Source organism: Falco punctatus, assembly GCF_963210335.1.
Source record: "Falco punctatus genome assembly, chromosome: 9".
In the NCBI taxonomy this organism is placed as follows: Eukaryota; Metazoa; Chordata; class Aves; order Falconiformes; family Falconidae; genus Falco; species Falco punctatus.
The window spans coordinates 26,968,845-26,990,430 of NC_137589.1; the positions used below are offsets into that span (position 1 = coordinate 26,968,845).

The following is a 21,586-nucleotide window of genomic DNA, read 5'->3' on the forward strand; positions in this document are numbered from 1 at the left end:
CAACTTTTTGTCTATATGCTGATTTTGATTTGATTTAAATTTTCATACTTGACCTATTTGTTTTGGAGTTTTAGAACATTTTTAGAAAGGATATTATGAGAGGTGATTATTTAATATTTTCTTCAGCTAAGCAACATGACACAATCTCCTCCATAATAGCTGTATATTTTATAGGTGGTATGAGCTTATAATTAATTTGTTAAACTAGAAGTTTGGAAAGAAATTTGGAAATAGTAGAACTATTTCTTTGTCTAGTGATTGTTGTTATGAATGGGCAGCTATTTGATCAGAGTTTATAAACTGTCAAAAGTTCTTATCTAGTTAGTAATTTTCAGCTCAGTCTCACAGATATTTATCTTCTCAGAGCTGGTGGTTCAGACTGCAGCAATTTTCCCTGGAAAGAGGGAGTGTGCACGTATTTTCCTTTTGAGTCCTCTTCCTTCCAGGGTAGGTAGCAGTGAAATGCCATCTATAGATAAAGACTTCAAACCCCATGATTCCTTGGGAGAGCATGCGCTGAAAGCTTCCAGTTGTCAAAGTGCTCTTGCCAGAGTGGTCGACTATTTGTCATATACCAAACCTGAAAGAAGAAAATAAATATATTGTCTTTTTGTTGATCTTTAAATACAGAAAATCCAAAGGTAACTGTTCCTTAAAAATTTCTGTGTTGACTGCGTGGGTTACTGCATGCAAACAGACCTGGTATTGCTATGGGGATATAGATTTCCTGTACTGGATTGTAAATTGTACAGATACTTACACCAGCAAATAATCAAGAGGTACTGCATATTGGTCCAACATTAGGCATTGGCTGGCCTGTCTTTCAAAGTCGTTTTTTGTCTAGTGTTTTTCCATTCAGACTGGAAAGGTAGGTCTTGACCTTGACGAGAGGGTTGAATTGTGCAGTGATTTTTACCTTTAAGAAGCAATATGGAAATGAATGTGGATTATAGTCCTAGGATAAAGTTCAAAACCAGCTAAGTCAAGGTACATATTTGAAGCAACTGTTGTGCTAGCCACTATGGATAACCTGGTGACTAACTGATTTAAGTATACTTTATTGGTGACAGAATGTTAACTATTCAGCTGTTATCTTTGTCTTTCTAAATGTGTTTTTATACATATAGGTCAGAACCAGGGAAGGGATACATATAATCTTTTTCTCTATGTGATGTGGAATCATCAGTAATTTTATGTAGCCTTAGGAGTAGTAGTGATTTTGGTAGAAATGAAGCTAATTGAAAGTTACACAGGGCTTGGTATATTACGTCTTACTGCAGTATGAGTTTAAACTGCGTAGCAAGGTTTTCTGCACCCCCAGTAGCAGCAGCAGAGCTGTTTGTTACAGTTGCAATAATTTACTCGAATCATTCTTCTTAGGAACTTGCCTTAATGTTCGTGAACCCTTGCTGTTGGCTTACATATTGAACAGGTAAATAAGAGGGAGCATGACCAGCAACTTAACTGATAGCAGAAACTTGTTCTGACATGCATTTTGACTAAAAAGTGTGTGCGTGGCTCAGAAGAGATTTAAAAGAAAGAAAAAAAAAAAGAAACAAAAAATGTTAAAGATACACATGGACCATTTTTAAACTGTTACTGTCAGAAACCAGAGGGTTGTCTATTTCACTCTGCCACTTTTCTTAAACAGTTTATTGATTCGGCTTTACTTTGTTACATTAAAACAACAATCCTAAAAAAATTTGGAATCTTAGGAATGTACATGTCATACAACTGGCTCAGTAGAAATGCCATTAGGTATTCAGTGATGACCATCTTTGAACATAATTATTCAATTAAGGTAAGTGATTTCTGGCTCATTTAAAATACTTTTGAGATTTAGAATGGTCTCTTCATTTGACTAAAATTCTCCAGAATGTGGAGGTTCCTGTTCTAGTTTCATACACTCGCTGTTCATTGATGTCTGTATATGCATTAGCTCTCTTGTTTCAAAATAATAATCGAATTATGTCATCTGGCCTATTTTATATGAAACGCCTTTTTTAGCAGATATAAGTCTCAACCATTCTACATACATTTACTTTTTAAAATTTAAACTTATGTATTGATTTAACAAATAATTTTCATCACTAGTCTTTGTCTTGTGCATATAAAGATGGCTTTTAAAATGTGGCATGTCTATATTTTAATTTTCTATTTGCCCTGGTTTTATTTTTCATTGTGAAAGCATCAGAAACATTGGCTAATAATACCTCCCAGATCTGCTCGTTTTGACCTTTTTTTTTACAATTAAAATATTGCTGATGGTTTCATATATCTAGAAATATAGTGCATAGAAATACCTTTAAGCAAACGACTGCTTTGATGTAAAATAACGTTTTACACGGAAAGAGCATAAGGTCACTGAAGGCAAATATAACACTCATCGGTGGCTTTGTACATGTGTCTCCACTCCCCCCTGCCACCCCCACCCCCCCTCCACCCCGTCACTGCGATCGCTTCTGGTGCCCTAAGCAAGCAGCGAGCTGTGCGGCAGGAACAGGCCAGTAAACGATCGTGCAGCTGAGAACCGCTCCCGTGTCAGTACGAGATTTCGTGTGTGCTTTCTCTCTGATAAATTTAAATAATGGAAAAGCTTGTTCGGTGATTAAGGAAAATCGTACCCGGCTCCTTTAAAGGTCCCCTAATAGAAAAGGGGGTGGAGAAGAGTGAAGACTGGTGTCTTTTTAACCTTGCTGAAGGACGCAGCAGTATTTATTGACGTATGCAAATAACCAAGGGGAGGAGGTGGCGGAGGAGGAGGAGGAGGAGGAGGAGGAGGGTGCTTGGAAAAACAGGAACCAGAATCAGTTTCTCATTGCAGGGTGAGAGCTCTGAGTTCCGGTGTAAGAGAAAAGAGACGTGGCGAAATAGCTGTATATCTCTGCCCTATAAGCACATCTCTCATTTAGACTGAAGGGAAACAAGGCATCAAAAAGGGTGAAGCATCTTGAAAAATATTTTAAAGGCAATCTAGCACGATCAAAGGTTACATATTACTAAATGGGGGAGGGGGAAGATTACGGGTCTGCCTTGCAATTTGCTGTAGCATAGCACTAGCAATAGGATGAGATTTTTGGCTGGCAAATGATTAAAACAGCTTGGTTTGTGGTATGAATGACAATGTTAATAATCTGTCTTTGTGGTTTTTTCCCCTACTGTTTCAGCTGCGCAAACCATGCAGGATGATTTACTGATGGACAAAAGCAAAGCCCAGCCCCAGCAGCAGCGGCAGCAGCAGCAGCAGCAAGATCCAAACTCAGCAGAAGCCCCCTCTACACCCATCTCGTCGGAGACATCCAAACCAGAAGACAACAGTTCAGTGACTAGTATCGGCACATCGGCTCCTTCCCAAAATAGCAAGGAGAAGATGCAGATGGAGTCTCCCATTTTGCCTGGCTTGAGCTTTCACCAGCCTCAACAAGAACCTGCAGCCGGCACCTCCTTGTCTCCCTCCTTCGGCAGCACCTGGTCTACAGGGACCACAAACACGGTGGATGATAGCTTTTTCCAAGGGATTACTCCAGTCAATGGGACAATGCTTTTCCAGAATTTTCCACACCATGTCAACCCTGTATTTGGTGGCACTTTCTCACCTCAAATTGGCCTAGCTCAGACTCAACATCACCAACATCAGCAGCAGCAGCAGCAAGCGCAGCAGCAGCAGCAGCGGAGGTCACCTGTAAGCCCTAATCAGGCACCTTTCGCTCAGAGAAATGCTGCTTACAGCCATCAGCCCATCATGACCAGCAAACCGTCTTCCTCCTCTGCCTCCTCTTCTTCCTCCTCCAGCTGGAATAACCATCAAAATGCAGCTTGGAGTACACCTTCCAACCCTTGGGGTGGGCTGCAGGCTGGTAGGGACCCTCGAAGGGCAGTTGGAGTGGGGGTCGGCGTGGGAGTGGGGGTCGGCGTACCCTCCCCCCTCAATCCCATTTCACCCCTTAAAAAGCCGTTCTCCAGCAATGTCATTGCCCCTCCGAAGTTCCCACGGGCTGCACCCTTAACCCCCAAATCCTGGATGGAAGACAACGTGTTCAGGACGGACAATGGCAACAATCTGTTGCCTTTTCAGGTAAATTACTATGTACACCTTCTACATGGTGACAGCTATCACAAAGGTGTATTTTTTGCAGGGATGTATTTCTCCATAACTCATAACTGCATTGAATAGTCACCGTATATGAAAGAAGTGGGATTGATCCTGGGGAATGCATACACAAAGATTCCAAATTCTGGCTTAAGGTTTATAGTCTTATTTTTCTTGTAACTTTTTCTTAAATGTCACAGGGCTTTTTGGGTTGGTGTTTTTTTTGTTTGTTTTTTAGCATCCAAAAGGTAGTAGCTTGCCTTCATGAAAAACAGGTTTGGCAGACTATGTTTCCTTGGTGCTGCATGTAACAATTTTTTTCATATTCTTCCATATGTGAGAAACAGGAGGCATTAAAATTGCTGACTTCAGTTTTCTAATTGGCCTGTTAATTTTAACCAAAGATGCTTCTTGACCTGAAATACAGTTAATTATTTTATCACCATTGAAATAACTAATTGTCCTTATGTTGTGGTGGGATTTAGTGGGGAGTCTGTTCGCATGAGGTATACATATGAAAAACTGTATACATCTGATATGTACACCCTGCTGTTATATTCACAGTGGACGTTTTGAATACATCTAGAAGCAGCGTGGGTGTGTATGGAAAGAGTGGCGTATCTGTCCTTTCCAGTAAGGAAATGCCTAATACAATTGACGTGATTTAGAAACGGCAGGGAGGTATTGTATAAAATAAACCATTTTATGCTGTTCAAAATATTTGCAGAGAAAAGAGACAATAGGACACGACCTTCACAGCCATATTGCAATGGAGTCTATTTACTAGCTACATAGCTCTGAAATATTTAAAGCTGCAGTGCCCTTCACTGTTTTTTTTAATCTATGACGACAAAGCAGATCAATTGCAGCTGAAACTGGGCCACATAGAAGATTTGCAATTTTAATGCAGAATGAAACCTGTCATGGTGTGAAATCCGTTTTAAGTTGAAAAAAGCGGAGCATGCACTTGCAGTTATATCTCTACAAGGTGAAGTGAATCTCAGATTTCTTCTAGGTTAGCTATTTTAGTCTCAGACAAATCAAAATTTTCTGTTTTGAAATACAGTGAAATTGTTCATGTATGCCTTTTCAAAGGTCCTAACTTGTAAGATCTTGTAAGAATAAGTTCTATTTCTCAACAAAGTATGAACTCTCAAGCATTTTTAACTTACCAGTATAGTAAGAGTAGCATCTAGATTGACACTTTGTATTAGAAACAAAGTTAAAAAAAATAATCAAACAACATACACACTGCCTATTACTTTAAGAGACTGCTGAAGTAAAATATATGCATTCCTGTGCTCTTTCCAGTCCCATTCAAAGAGGGCACCTTATAGTCAGCCTGAAATTTCATTTTGCTGCTTCATTCTGTTTAAAGGGAGAGTTGCTAATTTTTTATTGGCTACCCTAAATGAAGGCGGGGTGGCTTCTGGTGAACTGCTAGGCAATGTCTCTGAAGCACCTAAATCTGGAGAAAGATTATACTTCAGATGCAATATGCCTGGTGAAACTACTGTGTTGCACAGAGCACAGCAGCACAAAAGCTAATGAATATAGCTCCCAGTCGTGTTTTAGCAGTGGGAAATGTGTTTCAATTTACAAGTATTCTCTTATTTAAATTGTCTACATGTAAGACATCACAAATTCAGATAAATTTGAATTAGTAGCAAAACCAACAGTAAATGGTCTTATTTCTGTGGTTTTGTTGGTGAGACACTTCTTTAATGGCTACACAACTTTATTATTGTGACTGTAAATTGTCACAAATAAACTAGCAGATATTTGGTCTTCACTAGGGAAAAAAAAGATAAATTATTTTAAAGAAAAGTTCCTTTGATTTTAAGATTAGGTTTTGAAAAGCGAAGGTATTAGCCAATATGTAAATTTGGAAACTTGTTTTCTTCTCTGTGAACTTAACCTGGTGTTTTCCTGTTCAGCTGAAAGCAAACACTTAGACTGCTCTCTACACCAGCAAGAAAAACAACCTGATTTCAGAGACTCAGAAAACTTGTATTTTTTTTTCCTATTAGGCTCTTCTTAATACAAGCTGTCATTTTTTGTGTACTAGTTTGTAATCTAGGTTAATGTTGATTGCTCCTGTACTTAACAAGTTGCCAAAGAAGTCCTGAAACCATACTATCAATAGGAAGCAACTGTTCGGTTAAATTGATAAATATGAAATTCAAGTTTATGTAAGAGTTTTAGTATTTTGTGCCTGGATTCTGGTTGCCTTTTTTCCTTCTCCCCACCCCCCTCAGAAATTGGGCAATATGTTGAATCAGTTGACACAGTAAGTTCTCTTGTCAGCACTATCAAGTAATTCTGGCAGGTCTATTGGTGTACATCTGCCACCCTTCATAACTGAGTGTTTTTGATCTGCTTCAGAAATACCTTTCAGTAAGCTTGCTAGCAACACATTAATGTGCATTAGCGAGTTCTGTGCGCTAACCTGTTCTTTTCTCTTATGTTGAGATTATAAGACTTTAAAATTTGTGGTGAAGCTCAAGATGTTCTAAGTAAAAAGAAAAATATTAATATGTTAACTGCAAAGACCTGAATTAAAAAATAGGTATCACTGATGTTAATTCCACCAGTGATCACAAATTTTAAGCAGAAAACCAAGGTTTGTGCTCCAAGTCTCTAATGAAGACAGCTGACACAGCTACTGATATACGTAGTTCTAGGAAAAAAATGCTGAGTTTTAAAATGTTTCTTTTAAGATCATGTATATAAAGCAATATGCCAGATGTCTTTATCCCTGAATTTGAGTAATACATTAGTGCACCTTGTACATCAAAACCAATTGGTGTTTGACCTAAGAAACTCTGCAGAACATATCAGAACATTTAAAATGTCAATTGGCAGGAATTCTGTTGGCATCTGCCTTGTGATTGGTGTTGAAAGGCAAGTAAAATGCTTTGAAAGGGACTGTTGTCATATACTTACTAAGAAAAATTGATTGTGCTGTATAAAAAAAATTTGAAGATGCAAAGTTGAAAGGGAGGAAAAAAGAAGTGATCAGTCTCAAATGAAATTTAATGTGGCACATAAGAGTTGGATATAAGATCACAGGAATAGATGTGAAACAAGGCCAGATATAAAATACAGAAATGTGTCGGCTTTGTTCTTCTGAATATTCTTCTGCTTCAGAGTGGTTTGGGTGAAGGTTGTCGGTTGTGATTGTTACACGAACAAGCAATTATGCTAGGTGATCCTCATTTCTGGCGTTTGAGGCAGATGTTAACTGACTGCCCAGGGATCTAGGCAACAGTTCAGTTCCTTTTTACAGCAGAGTGGTGGGCCTTGAAGGGAGTTATTGTAATCCTGTGCTTCTGAGTTGCTCCCAGAATTCTCTTTTCCTTCAGTTCTCTCAGGTAAATAGTGTATGGCTTTTGGCCATGTGAAGATATTGGGACACAGCTTGTGTGGTTAGGAAGACTGATAGTGCCTGAAATAGGCCCTTGGAAGCATGGATAAGAAATTGTCTTTATGGTGGAGAAGACAGAAAAGGAATTAAATGTTTGGAGACCAGTATGCTAATTAAGGAAGTCTACCCTGTGAATTTTTAATAACACCACCTTATCAATTTCCCAGAAATTCCAAGTTTTGCTACTTTCTGAAATAATGTTCTTTAGAAACAATAAAAAATGCATAATTGCAAGTTTTAGATTTAAATAATGCATAGCAATTTGGTGCTCTGAAGAATCTGGCATACGTCAAGTCATACTTTAAAGCTTTACTGATAAACACTTCTAGCTAGCAGAAATAAATAAGATGATACTTATTGTCGATAAAGAGTTGTAGCTTGCTGTCTTTTGCAGGGAGACTGAGAAAGGTTTTGTGGGGGGAGGTGTTTTGGTGTTTGGGTTTTTCTCATTGATTTTAATAGGAATCGGGTATAGATACACTAATTAGTAATACACTAGCAGTCACAAGCACTTTGTGTTCCACTAAACGCACTCTAGTTGTTTGTTCAGTGGAATGAAGGGCAAGGGAATGGCCACTGCATAATGTTTATAATTCCAGTGTGATTTTTGGTTGATGATTAATAGACAGCTCCTTAAGAAGCTGCTTTCTTTAAACATTTCTTAAACAAATCTTAGTAAGTTCTTCAGGCCTGTAATATTAGCCCATACTTAGCTTTCTCTGTGACAATACAGATTGATACTCAAATTATATGTGTACACACACAAATATACATGCTTATGCAGTAAACTAATGCAGAGTAACTTTTGTCTTCAAGTCCTAGGGGAAATAATAATAAATACATTGTTAACTGCAAATTTATAATGTTTGTGCTAACCTCTTCAGAGGCAATAAATTGGCTGTAGCTTATTTGTCATAGTTCTGTTCCTTAACAGTAGAGTAACCTGAAATGCATATTGGGATATCTCGGTTATATATATATATATATATACGTGTGTGTGTGTCTTTCTGTGTGTATTAAAAGTGATGACTGAGTTAGTGAAAGTTCAAGTATTGGAACATTCACAAGTGTAACAAATACAGTTTTATATTTATGAGTAAAGGAGGTTTGCTGGCTAATACACTCTGGTGACTGTCATTTTAAAGCCTTTGTTTAAATAGAGATACTTTTTTTTTTTTCCAACCAGAAATATTTGGACGCAATAAGCCTGTTTGAAGATTAATTTTTTTAAACGCTGCTTCTTTAGTCTAGATTTGATATTCTGGGCTCTGACTTTCTGACAGTTCAGTAGGTAACCATGCTTAGTAGCGTTACTGTTATCTTGAAAACTATTTCTTAATGTGTAGTCTAATCTTAATTTTTCTTACATGGTGATACACAAATACTTCCAGCCTGCAACTTTATGAACAAAAAAGAAAAAAAAAAAGGAACTAGTTGTTGTTGAAATAACTTAAAATAACTTAGTCTACTCTTTCCTTTTTTTCCCTCCTACTTTCTTACATACTTGTGTTGTTACTATTAAATAGTACAATAAGTAGCCTGACTCTGAATATTAAAATGTGAGAATGCATATCAGTAGTCCACCAGTGTAACAGATACAAGCAATATGTATATTAGTAGCTGTGAAGTATTTAACAGATTTTTTAATTTTAAATTTGATTGAGTTCTAAATGTCTGCATTTTCAAATCAATTAAAATACAGTAACAGTACAGAAGAAAAAGCACATTAATATTTAAAATGTGATGATTTGAGCGCTAATTACTTATTGATTATTGTCTCGATTTTAAGTAACCAATTGAATCATAGATAAGCCCTCAAAATTAGTAAAGGCAGAGCAAAAATGTGAGTTCAGTATGCATTTGATATTCTGAGCAACTCCATATATAGTCAGGACTTCCTTAAAAAAATTAAAGGTATTGATATAGAACAATGAAACAGTAATTTTGTCTTAAAGATTTGTTAAAAGAATTAAATAAATTTGGGAATTAGAAGGGAAGGTAAAGGGCATGGCAGTTTATTTTGCTATTTCCCTTCTTGGATAATCTTCCCCAATTTTCTTTTTTCTTTTTTTTTTTTTTTTTTTTTTTTTCTTCTTGAAGGCTGCTCTTGTGAATTGAATGCAAGAGGAAGAGACACCTGGAAATGTAATTTTTCCTATTCCAGGTGATTTTCAAGAAGAAAAAATGAGTTTGCTGAGTGGGTGATGAACATTTCCATTTCTTAGCAGTTGGTAAAGTAGCTCTCCTTTCATTAAGGTCACTCATGAATGATTTGTGGTTGGAGCATAGAGTGATCTTAAACTATATGTCTGAGTTTTGCTTGACTGGGTAGACTACTGTGCTTTCAAAAACTTAAATCAGGCTGAAGAGGAAAACATCACACCAAAACTATCCAGTGATGTCCTTCAAGAGAAGCTCAAAGGCTTTCTGGCTTTTATTTATTTTTTCTTTTTCCTACTGATCACTTGAGATAATATTACAAGTTTGAAAATACTATTCACAAATGGAAGATACTTGCCCTAGAAATTTAATCAAAATGTTATTCTAAATTGTGGCATAAACTCCCTCAGGAAATTAAATTGTTACTAGCATCACTGTTTTCCCCTAAATTAAGCATGCTGCTTTGATATTATTGCTTTTGATTTTTATCATAGTAACGTGGTATTTTATTTAAGGAAAAGGATCTGTTCAAGACCTTTAGCATAATGGCAGTTAGCAGACTTCAGATACAAAAAATGTATCTCTTCTCCTTCTTTTCCCTATTTCCCCTCACTTTGCCTTCTCAACTCCCAGAAATCAATATTGAAAGCTTTTCTTGTATAATTGTTGGTTGCGATTAACTGCTAAAAATGGAGCATCATAGTCTTTAGGCGTAATAGTGGATTGTTTACTTGTGTTCCATGTCTTCAGCAAAATAACGTTTTTGTTGTCAGAAGATACCAAAAGCTAGGTAAAGAAATTCTGTATGATCTTCAGATGGGAAGAACAATAGAAGTAGGTGGAAGTTACTGCCTTCTGTCAGGGATAATCAGACTGTTGTGCCTTTCTAGCCTATTGCAAGCCCAATTAAGTGCTTAAGTTTCGCAAGATATTGCCTGAAGTAGTTCTTACCATTTCTCATCTCAACCTACTTGTTCAGCATGGTGGGGTTGAAGTAAAATTTCAGAAAGGCCAGGAAACAGAGTTTGCTAATCCCTGTTTACTCATCATAAGGTCAGCTAAATTCCTGTTTGGACTCATTCTGGTGCTATGTGGGTTAATAATTTCCCTTCAACAGGGAAACTTCCTAAATGCCCACATGTGTTCAGAGATTTCTTTTTACCCCTCTAGCCAGCAACAAGGCTAAGAGGAACATGTAGCATAAGAGAAATAAATTATGCATATTTCAAAGCTTTAGGCAAATTTTACATTCCTAGTAATATTAGCGTATAAATATACACAGAAGGTATCTGTATGTACATCTGTAATCCATACCTGTGTGTAAGCAGTTCACTTACTCCAAAAAGCAATTGTAATGAAATTTCAGTAACACCTGCTTTAGAACTATATTGATGAAGTAGGTTTTACTGTTATTGAGAGAATTTGCATGTTTCTAACACTAAAGCTAAATCTATGTTTTCAGTGACTACATGAGTTGAAATGTAATAGTTTTCCATTCTCATTTTCAAACAAGTATGTTAGAGCATGTTTAGATTTTCCAGTTTTTAGGCTATTGTGACATTTTATGCATTCTGTAACTAAATTTAGGGTATCGTTGCCATGTTTTTCATTATTTCTTAATTTAATTTTTCCTTGTTTCAGTTAGTAGAATGTTATGAGAAGTGCAAGAGCATTGCTTTTAAGCAATATTAGAATACTGTACATACTGATAATAAGCAGATGGCTCAGTAGCTGAATACCATTTTTGTATATAGAAACAGATCTTCATTTGTGTAATCTTTTTATTATTAATTGTAAATTTTAGAATTTTTAAAATGCAAGTTATGAAATGTCATGGAAACTTTGCCTGTGTATCTTCAGACTTGGTCAACATTTTAATTTTTATAAGTTTCAGTTATAATTCTGTCTTTTCCTACAAGTTCCCAGTAGCATTTGTAAAACACAGCTAATTGTTGGCTTCCTTTTCCTCATTGATTAATGTGACTTTGTCTCTTCATTGCATGCTCTTCAAACTCATCCTGAAGATAAAATTGTCAATTTTTCTAGTATCTCACAGAACAGAAGCACTGTGCTGATCGGGATAGATGTTGATCTGCTTTGTCACAACAGTGTCAGGAGAAGGGGTGATATGACCTCCACTCTACATATGAGGCACAGTTTGGGGAATTAATTTTCTTCTCAATGCTCAATCTGAGAAGACTAAAAAGTTGGGTTTTTTTCTGAAATATTTAGCATATATAGCTCTCAGAAAACAGAACATCCATTGACTGTCTCATAAGTTTGCTGTTTGGGTGAATCTCAAAATTAGGTACCAAAGAGTGAAGAAAACAAGTTGTGACTTGTGAAAGTTTTAGTTTGTTACACGCCAATTATATAGGATTTAAGAAATTTTCATCAGAGAAGACAAAAGAAGCAAAATATTTGTTTTCCTGTAATTGAGACCCACTTTTCCTTCAGCTGTCTGTCATTCTCTGTATATTTTCCAAATTCTGCAAGAAACAATGCAGAACTTCTGTAAACAGACAACCTCTTAATTATTCAAAAACGTCACCGATGGTCACTAGGTGAGATGGGGTTTAGTCAGAAAAAGGTTTTGAAACTAAGACAGCTATAGTTTATTCATGCAAAATGGTAGAATTTAAATTGCACAAGGAGTCTTTCTCCCGTACTTCCTAACTTTTTCTTCTGTATGCCTTTGCAAAATTTGCAAGAATTGCAGTTTTCATGTAAATTCCCAGAGCTTAAGCAAAACCACAGATTCTGTTACATGTTAGGATGATGACCTTCACATGATTCATCAGTCATGTTGGACTCTTTTGATCAACTCTACAGATTGTTCTTGGTTTAACAGAGTTAATGAAAGTAATGTGTACAGAGCATGTACTGTCAATGGGTTTCAGTTTTGGGTGAAGCATGATTTGTGGGCATGACCTCTTTTTCTGTTTCATCCAGCCTCTAACTGCTCAACTCCACTTCTTTCAAACTTCCCTTCTACTACTTTGTGTTCCTGTTTTTTGATCCCCTTTCTTCCTGAGGCTTCTCATTTACCTTGCATTCTGTATTCCACTTTCTATGTCAAAGCTTCAGGTTACAGGGGAATGCCCAATAAACCCCTGTAGTTTTAAGTGAATCGTGTTCACTTACATTATGTGGGAATTACTCATGTACAAACTTAATAGCATAAAGGGTTTTAAGTAGGTTTAAATAAATTCAGGGAGAATGGATTTTTCAGAAATATTATCTAGAAGTTATAAACTTTAGAAATTTAGAAATTTTAACCAAGTGATAACTCTGAACAAACTGAGCTGATTTTCTTTCCCCATCCCCACACCCAGCTTTCTGAATGTATGACTTGGGATGGATTTTCACACAGATCGACCAAAAACCACTTCTGACATAAAATGAGAAAAGGATTATGTGTGTAACATGCACATTTTTTATATATATATAATTTTCTTTTATGTCATAATCATAAGTGGCTGTTCCAGTGCAATTAATCTTTCCTACATGGAAGAATTATTACGTAGATGCTCATCTTGAAAAGATTCACCCTAAAAAGTTATTTTTGGCAACACAATAAGCAACGTAAAGGTGACCTTTTAATGAGACATGTCAAACAACTTCAGAAAGTGATGCTATCTATAATACATTATATTTCTGAATTAATCTTTTATAAGATTATATATGTGTATACACAAGAGTGGCTCTTCAAAACAAAGAAGATCACTCATTGAAGCTTTCTTGGTTTTGTTCTCAGAGTGGTAAAGGCTTTTTTTTTAAAGTAAGATTTATATCCTAAAGGAAGTCTTTGGAATTATGGTTTGTTATGAAAGTTGCTAAAAATAAAACATAACAAACATTTTATTTTAAAACACTTGAATGGTAAAATATTCCTTTGGATTAAATGAAAATTCATAATTCCTCCTTGGAAGTTGCTGCTTCATTCTGCTTGAAGCAGTGGAAATGTTTTAGGCTGTTACTGCTGTTGTTTTAGATTTCAGCAAGGGAAAAAAATTAAAAGGACGGAGTTGCCATACTGTCTTGAGTGATTATGTAATTCCTATATGATAAGAATTAAAAAGACCAGCGCAGCAATTTTGACTTGAAGCATAAAGTTTAAATCATCACTAGACCATCGGTACTACTGCCTTATCACTACTCTCTATTTTATTTACACTGTATGTTTAGATAAACTGAATTTAGGAACAGGAACTAGAAACACCAAACTGATTATATTTTTGTTCAATTTTTCTTTTTTTTTTGATGTTTTTTTTCCAATTAGTTAGTTTTCCAGTTATTTCTGTAATTTTCAAAGTTTTTAGTGGTTATGCTTATCTTTTGTATGGTCATAATGAAAAAAAGCAGTTCTTATGTATTTATATGTATGTTCTAAATACTTGCTACAATGGTGCTTGTGTGTTGAGGTGTGCACTGCAGGGTTTTCACTTTTTACAGTCTGTCTTAACATCCTAAAAGGTCTCCTGGATGTTTCTTTAGTCTTATTCTTACTATGCTTATTTCTTCCACTAACCTCAGATTTCTTCTGCCTCTATCCTTATTAAAAAACCCAATAAATAAAAAATTAAATCCAAGTTGAGTTTTTTGTTTCCAGTTTTTACTTTGCTGGTAAAATCAGTAATCATAATGATTTACTAAAACTTTCTCACTGGCATCTGTGAAATGCCATTTAATTTTAGTTACATGTCATACAATGTATGTAACGAGCAATTCTTACCCTGAAAGCATTTAGACTGTTAAACAAAAAAAGGCATGGAATGGGTGAATAGTTTTGGAGCTTGTGCCAAGTATCATTGGACCGTCTTCTCAGCTATGTTGAGTGTTACTCTTTACACACATATTTTTACTTTCATCTGGGATGGCATTCCTTTATGGAATTTTAGATTTTCTTTTTTATGCCCTATTTGTACAATGGCTTTTTCTGATGATATTTAAAATAGTATTTTTTAAAAATACTTGTCTAGTTTGGCTACCAAAATTGCTTTATTAAATTAGAATATATAAGGACGATGTATTGTGAGATGCTCTGTTAAATATTAGATCATCTCAGTTTTTCAAGCCTCCCACTGACATGACCATGGTCATCCAATCATTCTTTTTCTCTTTTCTTTCTAACTTCCAAATTTTTTTCTTTCCTATTGACCTAAAAAAGATTAAAAAATTAGTCTTTCTAGATCATCCAGTTAAGCATTAAACAGGCAATGTTGTTGAAAAAAATTGACTGGAAGATTTAACCCTTATTTGTTAGAATGTATTTGTGCTTTAGTTCAAGCACTACATTTTTCTCATGTTCAGTAGTATTTTTTTTTTTAAATCTTGTATGCAGGTATGACAAGCTCTTCTTAAATTGCTTCGAGGAATTCTTGTTTGTATGCCACTGGTAGTACATTGATTGAGGTCCAAGAGAGCTTTTATCTGCTTAGTTTATCAGGCAGACACCTGAAATGTGAAAGACAGAAATCTAAACTTCTTTGTAAGGTTTATATGTGTTAATCAGCTGGAAATATGGTAGAGAATTAGTAGCATGTGATAAGACAATCATGAAGTGTTACATGACCTTACAGCAGTCAAAAGATCATACTTCAGAAACCTTAAATTTAATACATTCAACTCCCCTGTCTCCTGTGGTCTCACAAGGAAGTGTTTTCCAGAGTACTACTAAGAGCTTTTTTTAGGCAGATCCCTTAAATGCAGTATTTTCCTTTGTAAAGGAGGTTTGTTAAAAGCATTAATGAATTAACATGTAGGTAGCTAGTGTTACTACCATTTACTACATGACCTTTACAGTAACTGTACATTTCTAAAGAGTTAATAAATGATGAATGTATTAACTGATTGTTAGAGTACAGCACATTAACAGATGGCTTATAACCAAATTAATACCGTCCATTGATGGGTTTAGTAACCATTACGATGTATAATAGCCAAGTCTGTCAAATGTTTATAATATCCTTTGTGGTTTTGAATTTTTCTTCGCTTATAAAGCTATCTTTTAGCTTTAAATTATGAATCCAATAACAGTCTGACCTAATATTTCATCTTACTGAATAATTCTCTTACTCATGTGTTCTTTCTAGGATCTAGGATTAAAAAAAAACCAACTTGAACACAGTGAAACATGTCACAGTAACTGAAAGGGCTTTTCTTAAAACACATAAAGCCTTAAGTAACCTGTGCAAGTAGGAAGGCTAAGGCAGAACAAGAGGGTGGAGGAAATAAAAGTCAACGACAAGAAAAAGTAGGATTTTTATAATATAAAATGAAAGTGAAGTTGGAACGTTTTCAGATATGGTAATCCAAGATAACAATATCCCTGTTCACTTTCTGCAGATGAGAATTTCTGCAAATAAAGCCTTGCACGCTTTAGGCTGGGTTCAACATTTTAGTGGTAAGGGTCCTCAGCTTGGTGGCTTCCTGCTACTTTTGGCTGCTGGTAAATGCAGCTGTACCTGTGACTTCTGAGTAATAAAATCAACCATAGTTTTCAACAGAGTTTACAGGTAATGTTTTGATGGAAGCTTCTGCAGACATTCTTAGCTCTCTTGTATAAACAGGAACACAGTCTTCTGATGAGGTTTCTCAAAGTAGAAACAGTAGGTTACTTATATAACAGTGTTTTCTTGTTAGGTGAGGGAGAAGTAACTGATGTTGTATGTGCCATTTAAAACTCCTTGAAAATGATTTGTAGTAAATTTTATAGGTTGGTTGGAAGGCTTAACTATCCTGTTTCTCTAGAAAGTGTTCTGGCTATTTTGCTTAGATAGCAGCGTTGCTTGAGTATAAACTTGAACTGGTCAGTGTTTCAAAATAGCCTCAGTCCTTGGCTCAGTTGGGTGTGCAGAGGAAGGGGAATAATTTAAAAGAACAAATACAGTGGATATAGCTGTTTAAAAATGAATACAGATGTGGATAGTTATGAAAGGCAACCCTACTAAAAGTATAATTTTTCATACAACCTGTGATTTACCTTTTCACGTATAACATTTATACTCATGGTTTATAATTGTCCAGAAATTAACTGATGAATTCTTGTATTTCTCTTTTCAGTGTGCTTCTTTCTGGTTGATGAGGTGCCAGTTTATAGTGAATATTGAGTCCTTGAGGTCATGACCTTCTAGTTAGTGCTATTAAATATCATCCTGCTTTCCTGCAGTTATTAAAATTAATTCAGTTCTTTCTGTATGGTGAGCTGATCTCCTCTGAACTGATGGTATCTTGTAAATATTATTATTGTGTTCCTACTTTAATAACCAATACTACTGATAAAATTGGTCTCAAGATTTGCCTTTAAGAAACTCCATTAGTAACCTCAATAGGTTTCTCTGTTTAGCGCTATCAATTCCTTCCCTTTTTGTTTTTCTTTCTTACCTCAATTGCACTAGTAATTTTTTCCTCATTTATGTAGTTATTTTGCTTGTAGCACCATATGAAATGCTATACTGAAGTCTTTGTTAGATCAGCCATATTCTTTCAAGAACCAGAAATCATACGTTCCAGGGGATTGCATCATTAACATATGATGATACATTACCTCTGCTTGATGTATTTCTTAAAGCGAAGAAATCCTTGAATTTCAGTCATAAAAACCAGAAACAGTGTTTTGTCATCTATATTTTCATATCCTGCTTCAGTTATTGCAGTTCTTTCAGTTTTATTTTGCTGGTTGGATATAACAGTACTGACATTCTTACTTGGACTAGCTTTAGTCATTCCACTAACTGTGCCTTAGTGGCTCACTCCTTTTCATTACAGTGTTCACATGCACCTGATGCCTGTTATTGAATTGGGTGGATGATACTGCTTTGTCTCTTACTGTTTACTTGTCTTTACTGTTTACCCTTGTTTACCTGATTTTCCCCTCTGTAAGTGATGTCTGATTATGGAGGCTACATTATTTTCTCCTGACTTCTGATACGTTTTTGCTTAATACTTTTATCAGTCTTGGTAGACTTTTCCTAGACTTTTGTTGTTCAAGGTACTAATGCTGAACTTCTTAAGTGGGAACCACATTCAGGGAAACCGTTAAGTGGCTGAACATCCTGGTTCTTTCCATCTAGTGACATTTCTTAATGTGCCTGTGAGTCTTCATTACCTTGTACAAAAAAGGAAAACGCTGTTGCAAATCAGGTAGGCTATTATCTCAAGACATTTTCCCTATCTGGAGCAGTCTTTACTAAATATGCTCTGTGCTAATCACTTTAGCTCTTATAATGTAAAAGGAGAGCTGTTTTCTTCCTTCATGAGTGTACTTTCCAATTTCCGTGAGGAGTTAACATTCCTTTTAGTTAATTGCCTGTTCATACATGTACTTGTGTGTCTTGTATGTGATTTTGGAATTATTTTAATTCATTAAATTCAAATGTGCAGCAGTAATTTGAATGCATAACACCTAACTGACAACACAAAAATGCTTATGGCTTCTTCTTTTCTAAGAGGAAGAAATATCTGTTTTGGTTCTTTTTAAGGCTTTTTAATGTAAGTATTCAGGCACCTTGTATGTGAGAGAGTTATTCTTTTCCTCATGTCCTGTATGCCTTTAAGCCACATAGGTAATAAAAGGTGTACACATGCATAGTATAATTCAGTTGCTATTTTAATATATTTATTATGTGAAATATTTAATATTTTAATTTTGGATTTGTTGTTAAACTGAAATTTTTCATACATGGGATGTTTCAGTACTTGCAACTGGAAAAATTCCTTCTTTAGTTACAGAATTTGATCTGAAATGGAATTGCTTGCATAGAATTGATTTGAACAGTAGCTTCTAAGGAAAACATAATTTTGGGCTGGGATTGTTTTCCTCCACTCCTGCCCTTTCTTCCTCTAAGTGGAGCTTGATGCTATGAGTGGTCTTTGGATTGCTACTTTCTGCTGTTTCCCACCTGTTCAGTTGCATATATGCAGCCTTTGCGAACTTTGAAGCTGATCAAATAGTTAACAGTAAATATTCTTAAATTAAAATTTCTAACATATTGACACTTTAGGAAAAGTATTCCCTTGTATCCCAGTGGCTGAACAGGAGTCCTCAACTCTTGTGTAGAAGTGGGTGCAGTGCGCAGCTTGAGAGCCTGTTGCTAGACAGTTGATAGATAGGAGAGAGTAGATTGCTGTGACAGCCTGAGATTCTGTCATGGGTTATGTCCTCAATCAGGTCCCACAATGGAGAACATTTGCTGCCTAACTATTCTCAATCTCCATTAGGAAGAGCGTAGCAGAGTGGATTTTTGTGTGTACCTCTTCAAAGAAAGTTTTAAATTCTTGCAAATGTGATTCAAAGTGACATCACACTGAAAAGGTCACCTCCATGTCTTCTCTGGGAGCTGTTTTTCATTGAGAATGTTTGTGGCCTGGTTTAGGCCTGTGCATAAATATTGGTAAACGACCCACACCCACACTCCCCTTACTGAACAACTATTCCCACTATACTTAGCATTTTCTTGGTTTCCCTTTAGAAGTAAAGGGCAATCTATATTGGCATTGAAATGGCAAAATTACTGTTGTCTCTTAAGGGTGGTTCTCCAAACCAGTAGGTGAAGATCTTGTGCTGTGTGAACAGATGAAATATCTTACTGGTTTTTGGTTGTTTTTTTTTAATATCTGTCTGGAATTCTGGCACCTACAAGTCTTTTTTTTTTTTGCTCAGGAGGCACTATTTCCTGAGCACAACAGAAGTGGAACAGGAGCCTGACTTGAAATATACTAGGTAGATATTATTTTGGTCATGTTGTTCTTAAAAGCACAATGAGTTTGGATGAGACACAGTATTTTGTTTGTCATAAGGCATAAATATTTCAGTGACACTTTTTTTTTTAACTTTACCCATATATCCCATGTCACTAATGATCAGTAACCATACACAAAACCACTGTTCCTGTTTCGGAGAAATCTTTGAGATTCCTTTACTATGGTGGCCATAGTACATGAAGCTACTGGGCAGTGGTGCTCGGAGATCTGTTCGGCAGTTATTACTTGCATTCTTTTCTTTCTCCCATTTTGTCTCATTATCCTATAATGTCATGAGACAGACTGCTCCTATTGTAAATCTTTCTGTGACAATAGCTTCCTTGCACAATATGTCTCTACTGTCTTTTACATTGTGTGGTCCAGACTGCAAAGTGTGATCATTCAGATCTTTCATGCTGTAGTATCCCCAATACTCCCTTCTCTGTTTGCAGTCTTTGCATCTTTGTCATGCTTCCATCTTGTGATTTGAGGTTTGCACTTGTGCTGATTTAGTTGGCAAGGTGTTCTTAGGTCAATGTTATTTTTCTCCTTGCTATGGGACACAGGCATCATTCTGCTGAACAGAGTGGTAGAAGCCCAAAAGTAACTTATCAGTGTTGAACTCTTGCACAGCAGGCCAATGAACCAGTTAAATTCTGTCATTTTAATAGCTCAAGGCTATAATGAATGGCCTTGTAAATTCTATTGCTGACAACTTTTTTTTTCCACTTGCTTGTTTTTGTGAATTGATGATCACCTTGGGTGTAACTGCTTTAATCCTATATTTTAGAAGTGTTAGAACCGTTTGTTACTGGAATCGGTAACTATAATAGAAAATGGATACATCAGCTTTTTGAGATTCATTCAGCAGCAGGACTGATGAGCAGATTTTTATCTAAAGCATCATGTTGAACAAAATATGACTAAACATAAATTCTGTCAGTGAGTGCTCAGTCAGTTGTAATGTCTGCAGATCATTCCCTACAGTAGTGTAATGGGTATAAAAATAATAGCTGTTTTGTAGATTCTTTTTGATTTTTTTTTTTGGTTGTTGTTATGGGTGTTTTGTTTGTTCGGGTTTTTTTTAACACATTCTCTTAATTCTTTTGATGGCAAAAGGAAGATGTTTGAAGTATGAAGTGTATTATGCTGTTTGCTGGTAGTAAACAGTGTTCCCTATTGAAGCATTGGGTTAGGTGATTTAAGCATTTGACTAGGTGCTGTACTGTCTCTGAATCTGAAGTGGAGAAATAACACTAGTGATCATTTAAGTAATACACTTGACATATTATAAAAGTCTGTATTGGAAGAATAGCTAAGGGTGCTTTCAAGAAGACAGTAAGTAGGCTATTGCTTTAGTAAGGCTCTGATGAAAGAAAAAAACAATATAATACAGAACAAGATTTATATATATATATATAGTATCCAGTAGGGCTATATTGTGGTTTGTTCCCTGCAACTCCAAAACACGGATTGCCTAAATCAGGGAATTGATTAAATGTATTCCTTCTGCCCTGTAGCTGCCACCTCTATGTAGGAAAAGGCAGGGTAAATTCTAATGCTTTCTTCCCTGCAGTTTGCAAGCAAATACTTAATATTTAGTAACTGGCTGGGTTATTCTGTTTAAGTGGTTATGATGCCAAGTCTTATGGCTATGACACCTGAACATTTTTGTATATATATTGAGTGTGTATTAAGTGTGTATAAAAAGGGAATCTCATCTTTACTGCAAAGTAAAATTACCTTTATACTGAGCAATATAATTTACATTAGTTTTTGTAATTCTGTATAATGTCTGTTTTATCTATTCCTATTTCTGTGCTTTTTTAGCTCAGTTGGAAATGAAGACTGCAAACATTTCACTGAAAGATTTTAGGGTTTTGTAATATTTAAGAATTCAGAATTTTTAAGATGGTAAAGTTTACATACAATCTTTACCATTGTGGAAAAACTGCTTGAGTAGGTCAGGTTTTCAAGGCTTTTGGATTCAATCTTAGTTCTTGCATGTTCTAGCTATAAAAGTTTATGCAACAGACAAGATGATTAAATATCATTAACTAGAGTTCTGATATGTTATTTTTTGAAATTGTATGGAAATGTTTCCATAATCTATATAGAATTAGATATTGGTTTATATCCGTATTAAACTTCATTATTTTTCTTAG

The 21,586-nt window shown here is 35.6% G+C and overlaps 1 protein-coding gene across 6 annotated transcripts in view; it reads left to right on the forward strand.

Moving 5' to 3' along the window:
• CPEB3 (cytoplasmic polyadenylation element binding protein 3) overlaps positions 1-21,586 on the forward strand; it is a 92,296-nt gene that overhangs the window by 4,648 nt on the left and 66,062 nt on the right. For 2 of the 6 annotated variants that reach the window (XM_080403608.1, XM_080403609.1), the window contains exons 1-2: positions 2,444-2,825; positions 3,168-4,075. In XM_080403608.1, coding sequence (XP_080259734.1) covers positions 2,726-2,825; positions 3,168-4,075 — 1,008 coding nt within the window. In that variant the 5' untranslated portion in view covers positions 2,444-2,725. Of the gene's footprint in view, positions 1-2,443; positions 2,941-3,167; positions 4,076-21,586 lie in introns of those variants that run through there. The other 4 variants (XM_080403611.1, XM_080403612.1, XM_080403610.1 and 1 more) reach the window with 3 other exon arrangements.